Source organism: Protopterus annectens, chromosome 5.part0 (assembly GCF_019279795.1).
Source record: "Protopterus annectens isolate FY-2018-M chromosome 5.part0, PAN1.0, whole genome shotgun sequence".
Taxonomy (NCBI): domain Eukaryota; kingdom Metazoa; phylum Chordata; order Ceratodontiformes; family Protopteridae; genus Protopterus; species Protopterus annectens.
In genome coordinates, this window is record NC_056735.1 from 339717439 (window position 1) to 339737432 (window position 19994).

General features: G+C 40.7%; 1 protein-coding gene across 1 annotated transcript in view; it reads left to right on the forward strand.

Moving 5' to 3' along the window:
- Positions 1–19994, forward strand: part of LOC122802616 (ornithine transcarbamylase, mitochondrial-like) — a 426405-nt gene that overhangs the window by 199271 nt on the left and 207140 nt on the right. Inside the window, exon 6 of the mRNA XM_044072307.1 lies at positions 4857–4979. Coding sequence (XP_043928242.1) covers positions 4857–4979 — 123 coding nt within the window. The remainder of the gene's footprint in view (positions 1–4856; positions 4980–19994) is intronic.

A 19994-nucleotide genomic window follows, 5' to 3' on the forward strand; every position in this document is an offset into this window, starting at 1 on the left:
TACGTTGTATAATTATCTGAAGAAGTTGGGCTGTGTGACCTGATGAAAAGCGCTTTATGCGATTTTTTGTTTTTTGTAATAAAAAGTACATTACCTCATCGTGCTTGCAGGATTTATTTGGGCAGTTGGATACAATGTGGTGCTTCTTTTTTTGGTAGTACGGATCCAGTTTGTGTTTGTGTCCTAGCTCTAGGGTTTATGGCATCCTGCATTCTACTAACTCCATATGCCAGACTGCATATGAGGAAACTTTAATGGTACTTAAAAAGTCTTTGGTGTCAACATTCTCAGGATCTGGAAACTGTTATACCTATGAGACCTTGTCTAAGGAAAGGTTTTCTTTGGTGGGTAGCAGCATGCAACTACAACAAGGAACTTCCCTTTTCACAACCCCACGCCACCCAGACCCTAACCACAGACGCATCAGACTATGCCTGAGGTGCACACCTGGATGGCAGGTGCATTCAGGGCCACTGGAGCCCAAATCAAATTCATCTGCACATCAACCAAAAAGAGATGCTAGCTGTTCAGCATGCTCTGACAGCTTTCAGACCCCTACTGTCTCTGGGGCCTCTACTAATCAAAACGGGCACCACCACAGTGATGTGGTACATCAACAAGCAGGGGGGAGCCCACTCTTACCCACTCTGCAGGCTAGCCATGACCCTTTGTAACACGACCTCAGCCATGCATATTCACCTGCTAGCACAATTCCTGCCAGGCAACCATAACTCTCTGGCAGACAATTTAAGCAGAAGTCTCCTAGACTCACATGAGTGGCAATTAAACCACAACATCTTCAGCCTCCTAACCCAGAAATGGGGTATCCAGAAGGTGGACCTATTTGCCTCCCCAACAACCACCAGCTCAGCAAATTCTGCACCAGGGGACCTCACAGCAAGGCCTGGAAAGTGGATTCCATATCCTTCCAATGGGTAAACCTCTTGATCTATGCATTTCCCCCTCCACCTCTTCTTACAAGGGTATTACTCAAAATAAGGGAGGAAAGACCAAGGGCAATCCTGATTGCCCCAGACTGGCCACGCCAACACTGGTACCCTCTACTGTGCAATCTGTCACCATTGCCTCCATGGTACCTCCCTTAGATTCCAACTCTCCTGACTCAGCAGGAAGGAGAGTTCTTGCATCCACAATTGCAGACCCTGAACCTGGCAGCCTGGTTTATTCCTTGACCTCTCCTCCAGTGGCCAGCCTAAGCAAGCAGGTCTTGGACATTATTCGTGAAGCCAGATGACCCAGTACTAGAAAATCCTATGCTGACAAGTGGAAAAGGTATTGCTCCTGGATCCAGGCTAAAGGAGCTGACCCAGCACAGCCCTCCTTACCTCTCATCCTGGATTACCTAGCAGACCTACTCCACAGGGGCATATACTTCTCTTCCATTAAAATCCATGCCTCTGCCATCTCTGCACATTACAGCACATAGCCACCTTCCTTTTCACACCCTCTCATCAAACAGTTCATTAGAGGGGCTAACAACTTAAGGCCACCCAGAAAAGCCCCTACCCCTGCTTGGGACCTTAACTTTGTGTTGGAAAAGCTCACGCTACCCCCCTTCTAGGCTGCAGCTTCAGCAGAGTTAAAATTCCTCTCTTGGAAAACAGCCTTGCTTCTGGCCATCACTTCAGCTAGAAGAGTGTCTGAGCTACAAGTACTTATGGCTGTGAAACCCTTCATCATTTTTCATGCTGACTTGGTCTCCCTCAGGACTAAAGCAACTTTCATGCCTAAAGTGGTGTCCAGTGTGGCTCTCAACCAATCTATTCATTTGCCCACCTTTTTCCCTAAACCTCAAAATAAGGGGGAAAGGGTCCTGCACTCTTTAGATGTGCACAGACAGCTCAAATTCTACCTGGATAGGACTAAGCCCTTTAGGAAATCTGACCATTTACTAGTCAGCCTTGCACCAGGGGCAGAGGGCAAGGCCATATCGAAACAAACCATTTCTAAATGGATAGCACACTGTATCCATTTCTGTTACAAACACCGCAGGAAACCACCCCCATAGGGGGTCAGAACACATTCCAGTAGGGCAACTTCCACCTCTGCAGCCTTTCTCAGATGGGTCCCTACTAGGGACATCCTGGAAGCTGCAACATGGAGTTCTGTTCATACCTTCAGCAAACATTACCACCTGCCTATCTTTTCCAAATCCAGGGCAGGCTTTCCATCCGCAGTCCTGCAGGGCATACTAGCCAGCCCCAACTCTTCTTGACTGCCTCCACCCATTCTTCAGCTCTGGGAGTCAACCCAAGTGTGATGACTGCAACAGTGAAACATGAAGAACATAGTACAGTTGTGTACACTTACCATAAATGTAGATGTTTGAGTGTATTCACTGTTGCAGTCCTGGTTTCCTACCCCCCATCCCCCTTGTCTCTCTCTCTCTCTTCCTCACTCTTTACAGGGCTATTGGTATTTACTTTCTACTGGTGGTGTTATTACACCATAACCTAGCTCCCTATTTGAGGGCTACCGACATTTGGGGCAAGAAAAACTGATGCAACAGCGTTGGCTGCCTGGTTTTATACCACTGACGACTTGACATCAGTCCTGGAGTGACAGCAACTGATGCAGAAATACGAAGCCTCTGGTATTCGGGCCGACTGAGGGCTACCCCTGGCAGGATAACCCAAGTGTGATGACTGCAACAGTGAATACACTCGAACATCTACATTTATGTTAAGTGTACACAACTGTACTTTTTATGTAGAGTTAATTTAAGCTGTAGAGTACATTGCATGTATATAGTGATACTGTACCAAGTCACTCTAATAAGCCTTGACTGTTCAGTTACACTTACCATTTGGATAATAATGTTGCATAGTAATAATTGGACACCCTTTCAGAAGGGCCTTCGAGTAGCTGATATTAGTGGGTGGTGGCAGCTCATACTATCTTTTAGACTGGGGAGAAAAGGGGCACAGCTGGAGAGCCTGTGCCAGCCTTCCCCAGGAGTGTCTGTGTGGTTGTATATAACTCTTATCTCAAAGTGTGTGTGTGTGTGTGTGTGTGTGTGTGTGTGTGTGTGTGTGTGTGTGTGTGTGTCAGCTACTTGGGCAGGGACACGAACCACTGGTTGGACAGACAGGGTGCTGGAGGTTTTAGCTTGCCTACTAGGCTGAGATCTGGACCTTATAGCTGTGCCAGTGGGGAGTCTTATTGGGGCCCTGGAGAGAAAAGGAGAAACCAGCCCCAGACTGATTGTGATCTCTGTGTGCTCTTAAGGGAAACTGTACTTTACTGTGTGTGTATTTATTATCCTTTCCCTATGTGGACACCCCTCACTGGTGTTAGTGGTGAGGATTGAGGATCCTTGATTGCTGGGCCAGGGCATGGGCGTCACAGGGAGGACAGAGTTTTAGCTAATATTTGAAAGCCTAGAGGTGAGAGGTACAGACCATCCATGTTGACCATCTCCTTCCATGCTGACAAATATTGCACCCCGTTAGAATGACACCAGAAATGATGCCAGTTATTAAAGTCAGTCATTTTTTGTTTGTGTTGTGTCATCATCTTTCGAGAAAGTAAAATGCTGCTCAGTGTTAGGCTCATACCAGCCTGGGACTTGTATTCCGAGAGCTCCATCATGTCTCTCTTCGGATTCACTTCAGAATGTTACCCTTTCATATGATTGAGATAATTTGATCGATGTTTTGGAATATCGAGATTCCGAAACAAATGCAAAAAAAACCCCCATCTTTTTAAATGTTTCTGCAGGGGGGCATGCCCCCCTGCACCCCCCACACCCCTACTACTTATATATACCAACTCCAAGATCGCACTACAGCAAGGAAAAGGGAAATCTCCTCTTCTGTGCTGTATGCAGATCTCCGTTCAGAATTTTGAAGTTCTAAAACTTCAATCATATGGTCTCGACCATATGAATTTTGAAGTTTTAGGATTTCGAGATTCTGAAGGGAACCCCTCTCTTCATGTAGTTTAGGGAGGTACACATCAGGTAATTTACACCCACATGGACTATGGCTGTGTCATACTGGTACTTGTGGTCCATTGGCCTGAGTGCATGTATAATTGGGTGGATCCTGGCTCCTGATAAGCAACTGACTGGACTTTCTCCTCACTCAGCCTGGTGAGAGGGACATCAGTGTGTCTCACAGTAGACTCTCCAATGACCAGAATGTTGGATTGTATGGTGACTTGCCTTATGGGCTTAGATAAAGAGGCTTCATGAAATGTTTTATGGACGTCTGTGGTATTTTGTACTTTTCTATGCTTGCCTCAGAAGGGTACTGATTGACCAGCATTGCTTTTGCACAGTCGATTGTACATATTGTTTGACTATGGTTTCCAAGAAAAGAGCACATTTTGGTTCAGGTATTACTCAGTGGCTACTTCTCACATTTTTTCCCATCATTGCTTCCTTGTTGTTCCATTGTTCTTGGATCAACTGGAACTCTACATGGAATTTAGTATGCTGCAGAATCCTTACTCATGTTCAGTAATGCAGTGCTGGGAATACTTAATGCAGTATTACTTCTTGTACAGAAATTGCTCCATCTTTCCTTCCTAATTAAGCAGCTGGATTGTGTGATTATAGGATTTTATACAAGTAGGACACCTTTCTTGTCCTCAAATTCCTCCTGTTCTCTGGAATCTGGCTAGGAGCTCCAGTGGCAATAACATTTATGGTACATAATTACACAGATCAGTATTGTTGATGTGATTGGACTCCAGACAGTTTCTGGTAGAAAAGTTAGATGTTGAGATGAACTAACTTTTTGCGTTTATTGATTACTGATATAACTATGCATTGCAGTGCTACATCAGTGTAATCAATTTATTTGTCTGTTGGCTAACCTTGTCTTTTCCAGGAACACTTTGGGAAGCTGCGTGGCCTTACATTGTCCTGGATTGGTGATGGAAATAATGTCCTACATTCCTTTATGATGAGTGCTGCAAAGTTGGGAATGCATCTGAGGATTGCAACTCCAAAGGTGAGAATGAAACACTTGGTATGTCTTTGTAAAAGGTGAAGGAAGTGATGGATTGCTAGGTGACTTGGTAAAGTATGATTTCCAAAATGTAGCAGTGACTGAGGAGAAAATCAAACTGACACTCTTGTTACTTACTTGAAAGAAGCAGCAGACTGTTCAGGTGTTAATTATTACTGAACCAGAAAGGTTGAAAAGTGAGGCATCAGTAGTATACAAGTTATAGATCAGTGGTTGTAGTAACACCAGCACAAATGAAAATTAGGCATTGCAGGTGAGACAAAACACATCACTGAAAATATTTTTCCATTACACTACCAGCTCTCTCACCAAGGCAGCGAAGATGTGTTTAGTCTGTACATTTTAATGCTTTTTCTGTAAAACACACTCCAGCACTCTGCAGGTATTTTGAGCATGCTTACAAAAGTGAGAATACACTGCATGTGTGTGTGTGTGCGTGTGTGCGAGTGCGTGTGCATGCGTGTGCGTGTGCGTGTGTGTGTGTGTGTGTGTGTGTGTGTGTGTGTGTGTGTCTGTGTGTGTGTGTGTGTGTGTCTGAGAAAGAGAGAGAGAAAGATTTTATGTAGAGTATTATTTAGGCCTCCTGAGTCTTTGAGTTGCAAGATTTATGTTGCAAAAATTAACAGAATATACTAGAACATTTTTAAAACACCTTTATTGAATTGTCACTTGCGACATAGGCAGATTTACATATATATAAAAGCAATCAAATTGTATTAACAAGTTCACTTTTTCAAACATTATACTTAACGTATATTGCTGCAAATCTTATAACCTAAACAACATTACATGTTGTTGTGTCTTTCGACTTTTCCCGGTTAGGGGTCGCCAGCGGAACTCTGGTCCACTAATGATTGGCAGTAGATTTTTACGTGCCGAGCTGCCAACTCTGACACACAACCTTCAACGAAGGTATGCCCATTCACGCACGTCTCCACACAGAAGACACTTTAGCTGAGAATCGAACAGGACAACGTTTTACTGTGAGGCGAGAACGCTACCGCAGCACCACCACACATTACATAAATTATTCAATTCCTGCTTTTTTAATCAAGAAACATCTTTTATTAAATTTTCAGTTATGACATAGGCAATCATATGTTTATGTAAATGAAAACAAACCACACCGACACAATCCTAGTTGCAATCATTTTACATCATAAACCACATTGACACACTCTCAGTTGCAAACATTATGCATCATTTACATATAATCTTCCCAGTCATCTTCTCTTAAACATTATATATCTCATTTTAGTCCTACCTCCTTTTAAATCTCATTCCTCCCCTGTATGTATAGTTCCCACAATTCCCAATTTTTCCTATGTAATTTGTTCCTACCCTTTTCTAACAATCCCAATTCCAGTTGTTTTATCTCTGTTGCTATATTTACAACTTCTAGTACAGTTGGTTTAGACTTTGATTTCTATTTTTCTAGTAATTGCTTTTTTGGCAGCCACCATAATTAGACTCGGCAAGGCCTTAAAATGTCTAGGCAATTCCGATTCTCTGTCATAGCTCAGAAAAATCATTTCCCTCGTTACACCAATCTGCCCATCCAGCATCTCTGACAGAGCAGTCTGCAGGGAATCCTTATAGTCTGCCAGCTGATTGCACTCCCAGAAAATAAGTTCCCAATTAGCTCTTTCTTCTTCATCCCATCTCCAACATTTGCTGTCTACCTGTGGAAAAATTCTCTGGAGTCTACTTGGGGTATAAAAATATCTGTGTAAACATTTCCAAGGAAGAATCTTAAATCTTCTAGATTTTGTTGTATATTTGGGAGACATACATATATTTCCCATTGTTTCTTTTGAACTGCTTATGCAATCTGTCTTCACAATCCTTCTAACCTCCTCTCATTGATTCTTATGCAATATTTTATATGCTGTACTAATTTCTTTTTTAATGGCAGCTTCTGTTTAGATTCTACTAAAAACTCTACCAGTGCTGTTCTTTTGTTTAGGATCCCCCTATTTCTTTCTCTTTGCCTATACTTTGATATCAATCCATGATAGGGAAGGCAATCTCTAATCCGAGTCCAAACAAATTCTTGTCAGCCTCCTATTACCTTACTCTCTCTAGTTATTTTCTCCCAATACCTTGGTTCCTTTGCCAGTTTTCTCCAATAAATTCCAGCCCCCTCTTGCCTAATCTCTGTATCGCTAATTGCAGTCATCCCTATTGGCAAAATCTCCTTTCTCCATTCCTGTGTTGGCTTAGTTCTTAGAATACTTTCTGCTACTTTATGAATATAATATTCTGTATGATTATTGTTATTTTCCTTAAAGATCTGCATCCAAAATTCCAGTCTCTGCTTGTTTCTTGTGCCCCCGCCCATTTCATCATCATCCCTTTCCACTTTAAATTATAGTTTTCTGCTTGAGCTATGCATAGGAGCCTTAACTGTGTTGCTCTGAAATGCCCCTTCAAATTGTGTAATCTGAATCACCCCCCTTTTCTACTGGAGAAATCAGATTATCCCACTTGACCCTTGATGTCTTCCACTCTCGGGTAAAGTCCTTCAGCTCTATATTAATTGCTAGCCACAACTTAGCTACCACACTAGAATCATTTTTAATCCATACTCCTTAATACTTCATTTTATCATGTCCCCATAAATATTTATTTATTTTATTTATTTGACATTTGTTGACCAGGTTAATCTTAATGAGCCAAAGCCCTTTTTCAGAGGAGGTCCAGGGAGAAAAGCTCCACAATTACAAAAATCAAGTAGAAAAACAAAATCTCAGATACATTAAAAATTAAAGTGAATATACATAATGTGAAGTACATGATTAAGAATTCCAGAGAGTATATACATTTTTACATAAATAAAAATCAAGCTGTACAGTCCTTTCAGAGACTAAATCTTGAGTACTTCAGTAAGATGCGCAGCATAAATACTGTAAATCAAGAGATAACATATTAGTCATAGAGTATAATTGAAATAGAAGACAGGTAGGGAGTTAGGTGAGAGGGAGGTGATGAGCATTGGGTGATATTGCTGAATCAGTTCATGTGTGGGTACCTAATTTACTGTTATTGCCTTTGTTTAGCTTCATTAATTTTGTATCCTGAAAAGATTTGAAGCTGTTTCAAAATGTTCCACAACACTGTAATGTCCCTTTCTGGTTTTGTCAGGTATAAAATAATATCTGCAAATAGAGCCAGCTTTTCTTGACTACCATACCAATTATATCCTTTCTTTGCCAGTGGTTCTAAATATAAATAACAAAGGGGAATAAAACACCCCTCTGTGGTTCCTCTGCTCAAGTAAAAATGATCAGAAATGACCCCACCCACTTTAATTTTTGTCTCCGATCCCTCATATGTCCTCCTAATCAACCTTATAATTTTATCAGAAAATGCAAATGCTTCCATTACTCTGCTCATAAAGTCCCAGCTTACTCTGTCAAATGCTTTCTGTGCTGCTTCAAGACCCATCAACAACAGTGCTATTTCCTTACATTCTGCTTCCCTCTGGATCAGTATTCTGTTAATGTTGTCAGAACCACATTGATCCATATCCATCAATATTGGCATAACGTTTGCCATTCTTTTAGCCATTATTATACACATAAACACTATATAATCATGGTTTAGTATTGAAACTGGCCTGTGTGAAGCTGGATCTGATGGATCTTTATCCTCTTTTAAGTATTACAGCTACCACTGCTTTCTTCCAGGATGTTAGTACTTCTCCTCCTCTTAAAATACTGTTAAACAAAACCTTCCAGATCTTTATCAGTTTTTTCTCTCCTAACATCCAAACTTCCACAGCAATACCATCTGCTCCTGGGGACTTTCCTTTAGATTGGTTATACATACAATTTTTATCTCATCTCCTCCTAGCCTGTTAGTAATTGAGCCTCATCTCCCTCTAAACTTGGCATATTTAATTATTTCATAAACATTTCCATTTGTACATTTTCCTGATTTCCATATTTCTCTGTTTTATACAGACTTTCATAGAATTTCCAAAATATTTCTAATGCCTTTACAGGATATCTTGATGTCCTTCTATTCCCATGTTGCAGTATTCATAACATGAGGGATTCCCCATCTAAGTGACCTGAACGTCCGTCCAGTATACAAAAGATTTAAACTGCTGCGGCGTGCATGCGATGTTGCACATAGACCAATAGCTAAAGTAGGCCATAAAAGTGACATCCACACGTACCATCTCAGAACTTCTCTGCCACGTTCTCTTGTTCATCTGTTTGCCGAGTGGTGGTTGTTTTCAGATAAGTGTCCCATTGGGGAATTTTCTTGCATGTTTTCCTGAGGTTAATGTCATCCAATAAATGCAAGGGCCACTGTAGAAAACAGATTCCACACAAAGATTACCACAACTAGTGTCTGTTCTGTCTAGAGTCTGCACACTATTACAAGGCATGCGTAATTTGTCAGGTGTTTGTCTCTAAGATGCTCCACAGTCATCTATCTGCCTAAAAAATTTATCTTGAAAATCAGAAACTTAAGTGACTAGCTTTTGGTATGGAGGGTACGTCAGGTCTGTCAAGTGAGCCTACAAAGAAGAAGGTCAAAAAGCGTAGGACTGAATTTGTGGCTGCACCTCTGAATCCGGAAAGCCCTCTTGAGGCTAATGAAGGCCCAGAGGTCCGTACAGTTGCTGGCTCTTTTCCTGCAGCAGGTACTGTTTTGGAGGCCACTAAGGAGATTGCCATTAGCACGTCTGCAGAGATTTCACAGACTTCCGGTCAGGATGGTAAGGGAGTACCATGGCTCATCTCTTTGGATGCCCCGCAAAGTTCTTCTTTTTGCATAGCCACCTAAGACAGTCAGACATCTGTGCCAGAGAGTAGGCCAACGTCGGTCCCTTCATCTCAGCCTAAGGCGGATCCTCCCCTTAAAAAGAAACAAAAGCAGAAGCATGTTCCAACTTCTGAGGATCCTACTCCAGACTGGCAGGCTTTCTCACAGTATATTCTTAATATCTTTATGGCTCTGAGACCTTCTTCTGCTGTTTCTCTTCCACCAGTTTCTCCCTCTACTTTTCCAAGGAGTTCTTCTTTGGAACAGGAGCCCTCAGAGGAGGAAATTTCCTTTTCAGATAAGTCTCTTGCCTATTCCACACAGATAGTTTCTTCTCTGGGTTATGCTTCCCCTGAAGTAGAGTCAAATGTTGCTGACTCCCCTGAGTAGGGCAACTTTTTTGGAGAGACCGTTTTAGAATGAGATACTTTCTCAGATGAATGAGTTCTCAAGTCTCAGAGATGCAGAAGAGGTACTATGATGTCTTACAGATTGACACCCCTTCTGCTGTTCCTGGTGTGTTGTCTGCCTTCTTGGATGCCTTTCTGTCAGCATCCAAAACACTTGACTCTCAACCTCCTTCCCCAAAAAGGCTGGATAGATTTTACAAGGTGCCAGAGAACAGTAAATTTCTTTTCAAATGTCCTCCTGCGGATTCTGCTGTTATCTCAGTGTCTGCAGGTAGACCAACTAGATTTTTGCCTTCCACTTCCTTACTTCCATCTGATAAAGTAAGACGATGGAGAGACTGGATAAAAAAGTCTACACTTCATGTACACTGGCCTTCAGGGCCATTAATTACCAAACACATATGACCAAATATGTTTTGGCTCTGCTTTCTCAGGCTCCACAGCTGCTGTCAGACCTTCCAGACTCTGCAGCCAAGACTTGTCTTTTCTCCCTTTTGACAGCCTCATCCCATGTGACTCATCATTCCATAAAGTGCAGCTATGATGCAGCTGAAATATGTGCCAGATCAGCTGCATCTGGCTCAGTCCTTAGAAGATATTCTCGGTTGAGATTACAACCCTTGCCTGATGATATCAAGGCAAAACGTATGGATGCTCCTCTTGATAATTCTGCCCTCTTTGGTGCTAATGCTGCTGCGCTTCAGCAAATGTTTTACACAGGGAATGGAATTAGTTGGCTAACATCAGAAAATTTGCCATTTTCCCCATGGCAGTGCAATCTCAAAATTAGTATATATAAGTGTGTGTGGGGGGGCACAACCCCCCCACCATGGTGGGTTTGATATACTGTGGTGTATGTGACATTCGGAATGTTAGTCAACTAATTAGATTCCCTGTGTACAACATTCGCTGATGTGAACGTTCGATTAAGTGAATGTTTGTTTTGTGTTTGATGAACAGAGGTTTGCTAATTTGTGTTTGATGAACAGAGGTTCACTGATTTGAACATTCAATTAGCAAACATAGACCCAATCTCCACTACCCATTCCTTAAATTCCTCTCTTTTCAACAGATAGTTGGGAAAGTGTCAGTGTCTCATTTTTATTTCATTACCCTGAGGTTTTAGTTTAGTTATTATTGGCACATGATCTGAAATAGTTATTGGGTGCATATCAAGTCCTTCAATTGAACGCACTTTTTTCTGTGAAATGTAAATTCTGTCTAGCCTAGCCCAGTTTTTATATCTTGGAGAATAATATGTAAATTAACTCCAAACTCCTTTTACTGAATTCACATCTTCCATGCCAAATATTTTCATAAATTTCTTCAAAAATCTACCTTCCTTTGCTATACTTTCCCTTCTGGGCTCCCTGACACATCTACACAGCTGCAAATCAAATTTCATTCCCCACCTATAAGTAATATTCTTTCCTGAAAACAGATTATTTCTCCCAAATTTTCTTAAGCTCCATTGTAGTAGTTTAGGTGAAATCTAAATACATGCCAGTGTAATCCTCCTTCCTTATCAGTACCCTTTTAGTACTACAAATCTATCATTATCTTTTTTATCCTTGTCTGTCAATATTGGAGCTCCTCTTGCAATTAATATAAGTACTCCTCTTTTCCTTTGTCCTAGGTATTCTGCTGAATAACCATCTTGAAAACCTTTTTTTATCAAATTCACATGTTCAGTTCTTTCCAAGTGTGTCTCCTGTAGCATAGCTATTTGCAATGCACAGTTTTTAATATATTTCATTTCTCTTTCTTTTTTGTATATATCTGTGAGACCATTGACATTTAAGGATATTACAGAAAGCATTATTGTATTAAAAAGTTATTTATTCCCACCTTTTATGTACAACACCTTTATTGTTAAATGTCTAGTTCCAGCTTTTGTGTTACATGCAATACACTGTTCAGAAGGTTCACCTTTTATACAGTTGTTTCTTGTCGTATCCATTTGAGCCTATGTCACATATTACAAAACTTGTTTTATTGAAAGCCCTCAAAAAATAAACACCCCAATACCCCCTAAAACCTAATAACTTAATACTAACACAGAAAACTATGTACATATTCAAATATTGAAGTTTTACCCTCCTAAAAGGAACAAATGTCCCAAAATGACAGCTACACTTATAGATTTGAGATAACCTAAAATAAAGGTTATCCATGCTAAACTGCATGATGCAGCCTGTACTTGTACTAGGTGCTGACTGGTTTTGTCTTATCTTTATAGCTCTCCCAGCTGGGTAAACACTTGAATCCTTTCAGAAAGCATCATCTCCTAGCCAGTTTCTCTTTTTCCAGCCAGTCACTCTCCAGCAGATTGCAGCCAATTTCTCTTTATCACACTGTCTCCATGGGGACAAGAGAACCAGACAGCCAGTTTCTCTTTATCAGATTGTCTCCATGGCGACATGAGGACCAGATACAGAATTGGTAGTAAACATACATTTATTTGCTAGAAAAAAGCCTCATAATGTTTGATATTCTTTTTCATTTACCAGTCATTTCCCCATGAAAAATGAGAGAGTGCACATTTTTTTCTTTTGTCATGCTCTTTTAACCAGGCTTTTCTTCCTTTATTTATTTATTTATTTATTTATTTTTTACATTGTAGTGCCGACATTTTTTAAAACTGAACAAGGAGAAAGAAGTTAAAGAAAAAAATAGTAGCACCTGTTTACAGTAGTATCCCTATTACACTTAAAAAAAATAACTGAGGAAACTTTATAGCATGCAAAGAAAATCATATACCACAAAAATAGTACTTTTAAGAAAAAACTTTTGCTTAACTTAGTTAACTTTCTCCCTCCGCATCCCCTCTCCAAAGTATTTTTTCTAAACATTAATGACATGAAGTAGGGCATATGCTTTAGTGTCCCCCACAAGTCCAACAAATTCTAAAAAGGTTCAGCATTTCCAGATTTTTTTGTTTCCCAAATATAATTATTGCATTCTAATCCCACATTGTTATTGGTTTTATTACTGGTCATCTAAGTCTTCCAGATCCTGTCACTGCTCCATTTCCAACGTACTCTTGATTCTTTTAGTCAGCTCTTGTGCTCCCTTCCTTCTCTCCAGCATTTTCTGTTGAAACATTGGGAAAGGTTTCACTGGTGCAGTCTCTCGGTGGTCTTATTACCAAGAAGAACAAGAAGCATTATCTCCTTCTGCTTCACAAATCACTTTTTGTTGGACAAACTTTTGTATTTCCTCCTTAGCATGTACTTCATCAAAAAATTATTTTGTCCCTCCAGGAAAACATATGTTGATGATAGCTAGGTACTGCAGTTTGAATCTCATGCCTGCTTCTCGACATTCCCTGAACAGTGAAATAAATTTACTACTGCTATGCCTAGTGCACAATGAGTAATCATTCTCCACGGCTCTGCTGTCTTCCACTTTTAGTACTTTGTTCTTCTGCCATAGTTTTGTCAGAGTCAACTCCTGCTGGTAGGATTACATCTTTACTATTAAAGGTCTAGGTTGCTTTCTCATAGCCAGGTTTGGCGCATACACACAATGTGCCCTTTCAACTAACAACTCCTGCTGTGGAGTACCACCCCAGTTGCTTATTTGTGCTTTCATAAAATTAATGCAGTCTTCTCTGGTACAGCTGAAAATCTCATTTTCCCTACATGCTCTGTCCTCTAATTCTGTTATTTTTTTTTGAAACATCCCTTCTTGAGCAGTCTGATATTCAGCCAGCCTTTTCTTCATTTTGACCTCTGATTTTTTGCAGTTTTATCACCTCATCTGAATATCTGTTTAAAGCTTTTTTCATTTTCCAGCCTTTTGTTTGAGTTGATATACTCCATCAGTGTTTTGTTTATTTTTACCAGGTCTGTGTGCAGTTGTCTTGTATCTTCCTCTAGGATACTGGCAGTCACGTCTAGAGGATGCACCGCTTTTTGCTGAACAGCTGCAGAAGTTCTCCCAGCCAGTGTTTTTTCCTTACTTTTTGCAGCTGATTTTCTGTCAGGTCCTCTGTATTTCTTTATTCCTGGCATTCAGGCAGTGCACTTATTTAGCCAGTTGCTGAAATTTACCCCTAAACACAAAAGTCTACTGGACTATTCTGTTTTCACACTGCAAGAGCAAGCTGTTACTCAATGTGCAATTGTCTTGGAAGTCTCAATATACTAAAACTTTTTAATGTGTGTCACTGAATACCATTTTTCCAAGCCAGTTTTTTGGGTCTATATTACATATCTGAATGCTTAAATGTTTGAATCACTAAAGATAGACCTTTAACGATCGAACATTTAAATGCTCGAATGTGAATAAAAATTAAAAAAAAAAAAAAGGAAAAAATAAAACGAAAGGGTGTAAGCAGGGGGGCAAGCAACCCTGCACCCCCCCGTATGGGCCTCAGAACCCCTGCTACTTAAATATGCCAACTCCAATATCTCACTACAGTGTAGGGAATGGGAAATTTCCCGTTTCTGCACTGTAGCGCACTGAAGTGCGATCCTGGAGTTGGTATATTTAAGTAGCGGGGGTATAAGGGGTGCAGAGGGGCTTTCCCCACCTGCTTAAACTCTTTCCTTTTTTTTGTTTTCTTACATATTCGAACATTTGAATGTTTGATCGCTAAAGGTCTATCTTTAGTGATTCAAACATTTAAGCATTCGGATATGTAATATAGACCCAAAAAACTGGCTTGGAAAAATTATCTTTAGCAATTCGAACATTCAAGTGTTCAGATATGTAATATAGACCCCAATTTTTTGACTGGGGTAGTAAATGGGATAGGGATAAAACCTTCTTCCCAATTCAGGGGGTATTGCCTTTCTATCCCATTATTTTGTTTTACCATCTCTGAGTTGTCACAGATCAGAAGTATGGGTAATTTTTTATCACAGGGATCATAGCTGCAGTAGATTTAACTAGTAACCTGAATCCACCCCCCCCCCCTATGGAATGCCTGTTCAGCCAGCATGACTTCCAGAACTTTGGATTTCCCTCTCCATAGAGTGGAGTTCTGCCCACACCAGAGGTGTCAGACTGATGCTAATTACAAAAGGAAGAACATCCCATGCCATCTTAAGTTCTTTTGCCATGATATATATGTTTAGTCATTACTGCTGTGCTTCAACCTAAACCTTTTTCTAGAATGACAATTATTATTTTTTGAGATGCCTTTTCTAATATCTCTGACTTGCATTCTAATGTCTGCTGTGTTTTTTAATGTAACAATGTGATATCCTTTTAGAGAGTGTTCTCTGTAGTTATGAAGCTGATGATGTCACGTGAAAACGTTATGGACAAAATGTGCTTGTGCCAGGGAGAACCCATGAAAGTATGTCAATTTCAGTGCCTTTTCTGTCTGGTGGATGATTGCCTTGAACAGCAGTTCCGGAATGGCTCTTATTTAAAAAAAAATGTTTAAAATTGGAGCTGCAAAATGAAAACTTATTTTGAAACAACAAATATGACTATTTGTAAATCAGGGCCTGTCCCCTCAGTATGATTATTATGAGCTACCTTTCCTGTGGGGCCTAAAAAGGCCAAGGAAGAATATGACAGAAGAAAATGCAAAAGGTTTTGAAAATTGTAACACGAAAGTAGACAGAGTGCATGAGGCTTTAGAGATCCTGTCAGCTCTGCATAGGCCAGAGGATTCTGGTACCATGGAGGTACCAGCTCATAAGCTCCCCCTACATGTGTAGAACAGTTATCTGATGAAGCATTTCTAGAGACCGACAGTAGGCTAGAGCCTTCTTTTGATGAGCTGGCTCCAACATTTAACTGCTGCTTCGTAGTTGGACAGTGGTTGCCAGGTATCTGTAGCCAAAATTTGGTGCAGGCCCTCTTCTGCTTTGAAGCCCAGGTATCTTGCCTTTTTGTAGATATTACTGTTTCTGCCAACCTGATCACCTACCTGTACATGAAGGCACAACTTCTTTTGAATCAGGCACGGGGCCTTGTGACATTTGTTCCCAGACTTTTACCCCAGCTATTCTGGGTAACTGAAAATATGCTGAATCATTTCACTGGCTGGCAAAGGGTTAATATCCCTCTTACCTTGTAACTGAACCCAACACTTTTGTTATGTCAGCCCCAGCTAAGTGGATGATGCAGGTTCCCTTACCTGAACCATCTTCCTTCTCCAGTGTCGGTAAGAAAGAAAACTGTGACTTGACTTACTCTGTCTTGTGGTAAGATGCCAGTGTAGAGGAGTCACTGTCATCCAGCTCCCTGCCTCTATACATCTCCCGTAGAGAGACCTAAAGCTAATGCAGGAGCATTTTAAGTGGGATTAGAAAGAACTGTCAGACTTTCTCAAAAAGCTGGAGCTATTTGGCACTGATTAGCCCAAAGCCACAGGCATTCTTCCAGTTTTCCATAATTTTGAGGATGCATTTGAGATTTCATCTGAGTAGTTATAACTGTTAGCATTTCCTGGGTGCAGAGGGCTACAATATAAAAAATAGAGAAATATACAAATATGTATGTATAAACACAGTTTTGGCATAAACGAGGAAGTGCACAAAACCTGCAAACTGTGTTGTAGGACTAAAAAGTCCTAGGACTAAAAAGTAAATCTAAAGTGCTGCCTTCTCTATATTAATTAATTTGGCTTTCTCATTTGCATAAATATTGCACCATATTAAATATCTCTTTCTTTCCTATGTCCATATTTCTTTTTTATATTGTTTAAATATCTCTAGGTTTTGTTGTCTATATTTTTGCATTTCCTCAGATGCTTCTTTTTCCAAACAGATCAAAGTTTCTTGATCTATATACTGTTTTTCTCAAATATGTTGTATTAATGAATGCAAATTTTCATTTCAAGCTTTTGACAGTTTTTCTTGTGGAAATATTTTTCTTTCCTCTAATTTCTCTTTTAATCATTTTGTATATCTTGTGTCTGGAAATTCTGGGCTTTTTGCATAATAGTAACATTACATAAATTCTTATTATCCTCAGTAGTCCACTTTATCGTCTTTATGGCTCTAATTTGGCCTATCAGTTTTTGTGATTTTTGTGGACTGCTACTTCATTCTACAAACGGGGGGGGGGGCATCCTCTCCCTGGACCTGGCCTGGCCCCGTCTTAGGAATGTTTATATATTTTGAGGATTCTACACTGTCGTTTTTTCCAGACCTAGCACCAATGCACCTACCAAGATTGGCACTTTTTTTTCGTGGGTCTTGTGCATCCAGCTATCTCTTTTCATTTTTGACCTACTTCTGTCCATGATATATGCTATATAAATACAGTCTCTATATCAGTGTCGCCTTGGTGAGATTTTGAGAAAACAGGGTCTAACTTCTGAAGGTAGTCATTGAATTCAATTTCAGCACTACTCCTCTCCTTTGCTTGCTGACTTTTCATCTCTCCATTCGGACCCCTAACACATATCAGTCTTGCTATGTGTGATTAATACTGTTGCAGCAGTGAACCTTATAATGAACAAAGTAAAGCTGTATAACAGCTTACCTTAGCAGCAAATCTTTTAATATTGAGATCACTTTTGGAATAGGAACTTCCACCCCCCCCCCAAAAAAAACAAAAAAACTATTGTTTATGATCCAGTTTCCCTTTTATTCCTCTTCTGCAAACCGTGGGGGTCTTCAGGGGGCTTTAGGGTGTCTAGAAGGTCATTACTGACCCCTATCACAGACACCTGCCCCAAAGCACATTTGTTTGGATTTGGAAATCTGTAATCAAGCCATAAAGAACTGAAGATGTAGACACCCCCCTTAACTTTTCTGCCCAGCTTCATTCTGACATATCCTGTGTGGGGAGCAGTCCAGTCCATGTTTGAAGATGCCCAAAGCTCTGGAAGTCTGTCCAGTTAGGTAGACATCTGTCTACAGTAAATTCTCATACACTATGACTGCTATTGTAGGACTGATTCCACTGGACTTTACAGAAAGTCAAACATCATATGGTGGAGACCATATGATCAAAGTTCTGAAATATTTGTATGGGGAATTTATCCCTTCCTCATTGTAATGCAGTCTTGTAATTGGTATGTATAATATGCGTGAGGTGTAGATGGGGTGTAAGTGGGTTTGTCCCACCTGCAAAAACACAGATTTAGTTTGTTTTGTTACATTCAACTTTTTCAGAAAATTGATCTTATGGTCTCAACCATATGAAGTTCGACTTTCTGAAAAGCCAATCACACACAGATAAGTACACACACACACACACACACACACACGCACACACACACGCACACACACGCACACACACACGCACACACACACACACACACACACACACACACACACACACACACACACACACACACACGTCACATCACGTACCACAGCTGCACTGTTTTTAACCCTTTGTGAGGTATTCCAGCTACAAATTTTGCATTAGTAGCACTTGTATGATCACCTAGTAGTACTCCTCTTACACCTTACACCCTTTACCGTCTTAGCTCTCTCCGGCCTCTCTCCCTCTGATTCTGACAAACATGGGTGAACAATTTCCTACGTTTTCTCCTGCCAGTCTGGTTGATATGGGCATCTTGAGACAGTGTAGCAACTACCTCATGTACATGGACAACCCTCTACTACTACCACCTAGGAACACAATTTGCGAGAGATACAATTACATTAAGAACCTAGAGACTATGCTGTCTCCCTCACAAACCAGGATATCTGGTACTGAGAAGGTTGTCAACACAAACACCACACCTCAGATATCACCCACACCTACATAACACACACCCACATATGTGGAGGTCCTCAATAAAAACATACTTAAACAAGAGACCTCCGAGGCAAAAACAATGAACTCCACTGCCCACCATACCACACAACACACATAGGAGACTACATTGTGAGATATACAGCTGCTGCTGAACGGTATGAGTTTAAACATGAAACTGCACTCATTGTAAGCATTCTTAACCCTGGCAGAAGCTGACATTTGTGCAGTCACAGAAACCTGGTTCAAAGCTGCAGAAAGCACCCCAGCCATACCAGGTTACTCATCCTGTCGTACATTCAGACCCCAAACCATGGGTAGCAAAGCAAAAGGGTGGAGTTGCAATATATAAAAAAGACATACACACCCCTAGACTAGTCAAACAGTATGACACACAGGAGACACTCCAGGTGCAGTTAACCATTGTCATAGCTAGCTACATGCCCCCTTCTTTGACTCAAGATGCCCACTCCACCTATCTGGACCTCTTTGAATCTATCAAGATTCAACCCTTTACTGTGATCCTGGGTGACTTCAACTATCCAACCATAGACTGGAAGAACTACTCATGCCAAAACATAAATGCCCAGAGATACCTTGATTTTGTCAATGCAAATGCCTTGGACCAGCTGGTCATCACCCTCACAAGAGGTGAAAATATCTTGGACTTGGTATTAACCAACATGAGTAACCACTGCAGCATCCCTACAGTGTTATCCTCCCTGGTAAGATCTGACCACAGAGCAGTCACTTTTGAAGTCACCATATCCCTGAACCCCCCCCCTCCCAGCTAGGGTCAAACTTCTCCAAAGCTGAGTACAACCTCCTGAGGGAAGGTATAAACAGCTTCACAGTCCCCTCCATAGGAAATGGCACGTGTGCAAACCCACACCAAAGTACTATACAAGCATTTATATAGCTGCATGGAGTCAGGAATACCTGACAGGACAAAATCCTCCTCCTCAAGGAAAAGTAAATCTGTCTGGCGGACATCTGCAGTAAAATAAACTCTAATAAAAGGAAAAAATTGTTGTCCAGGACCAAGAAGGAGCAGGTGCTTAATTGGAAGCAATCTTTCCTTAACCTGAACAAGCAAATAAGACCACTAGTGAAATCCTTCAAAGTTCAA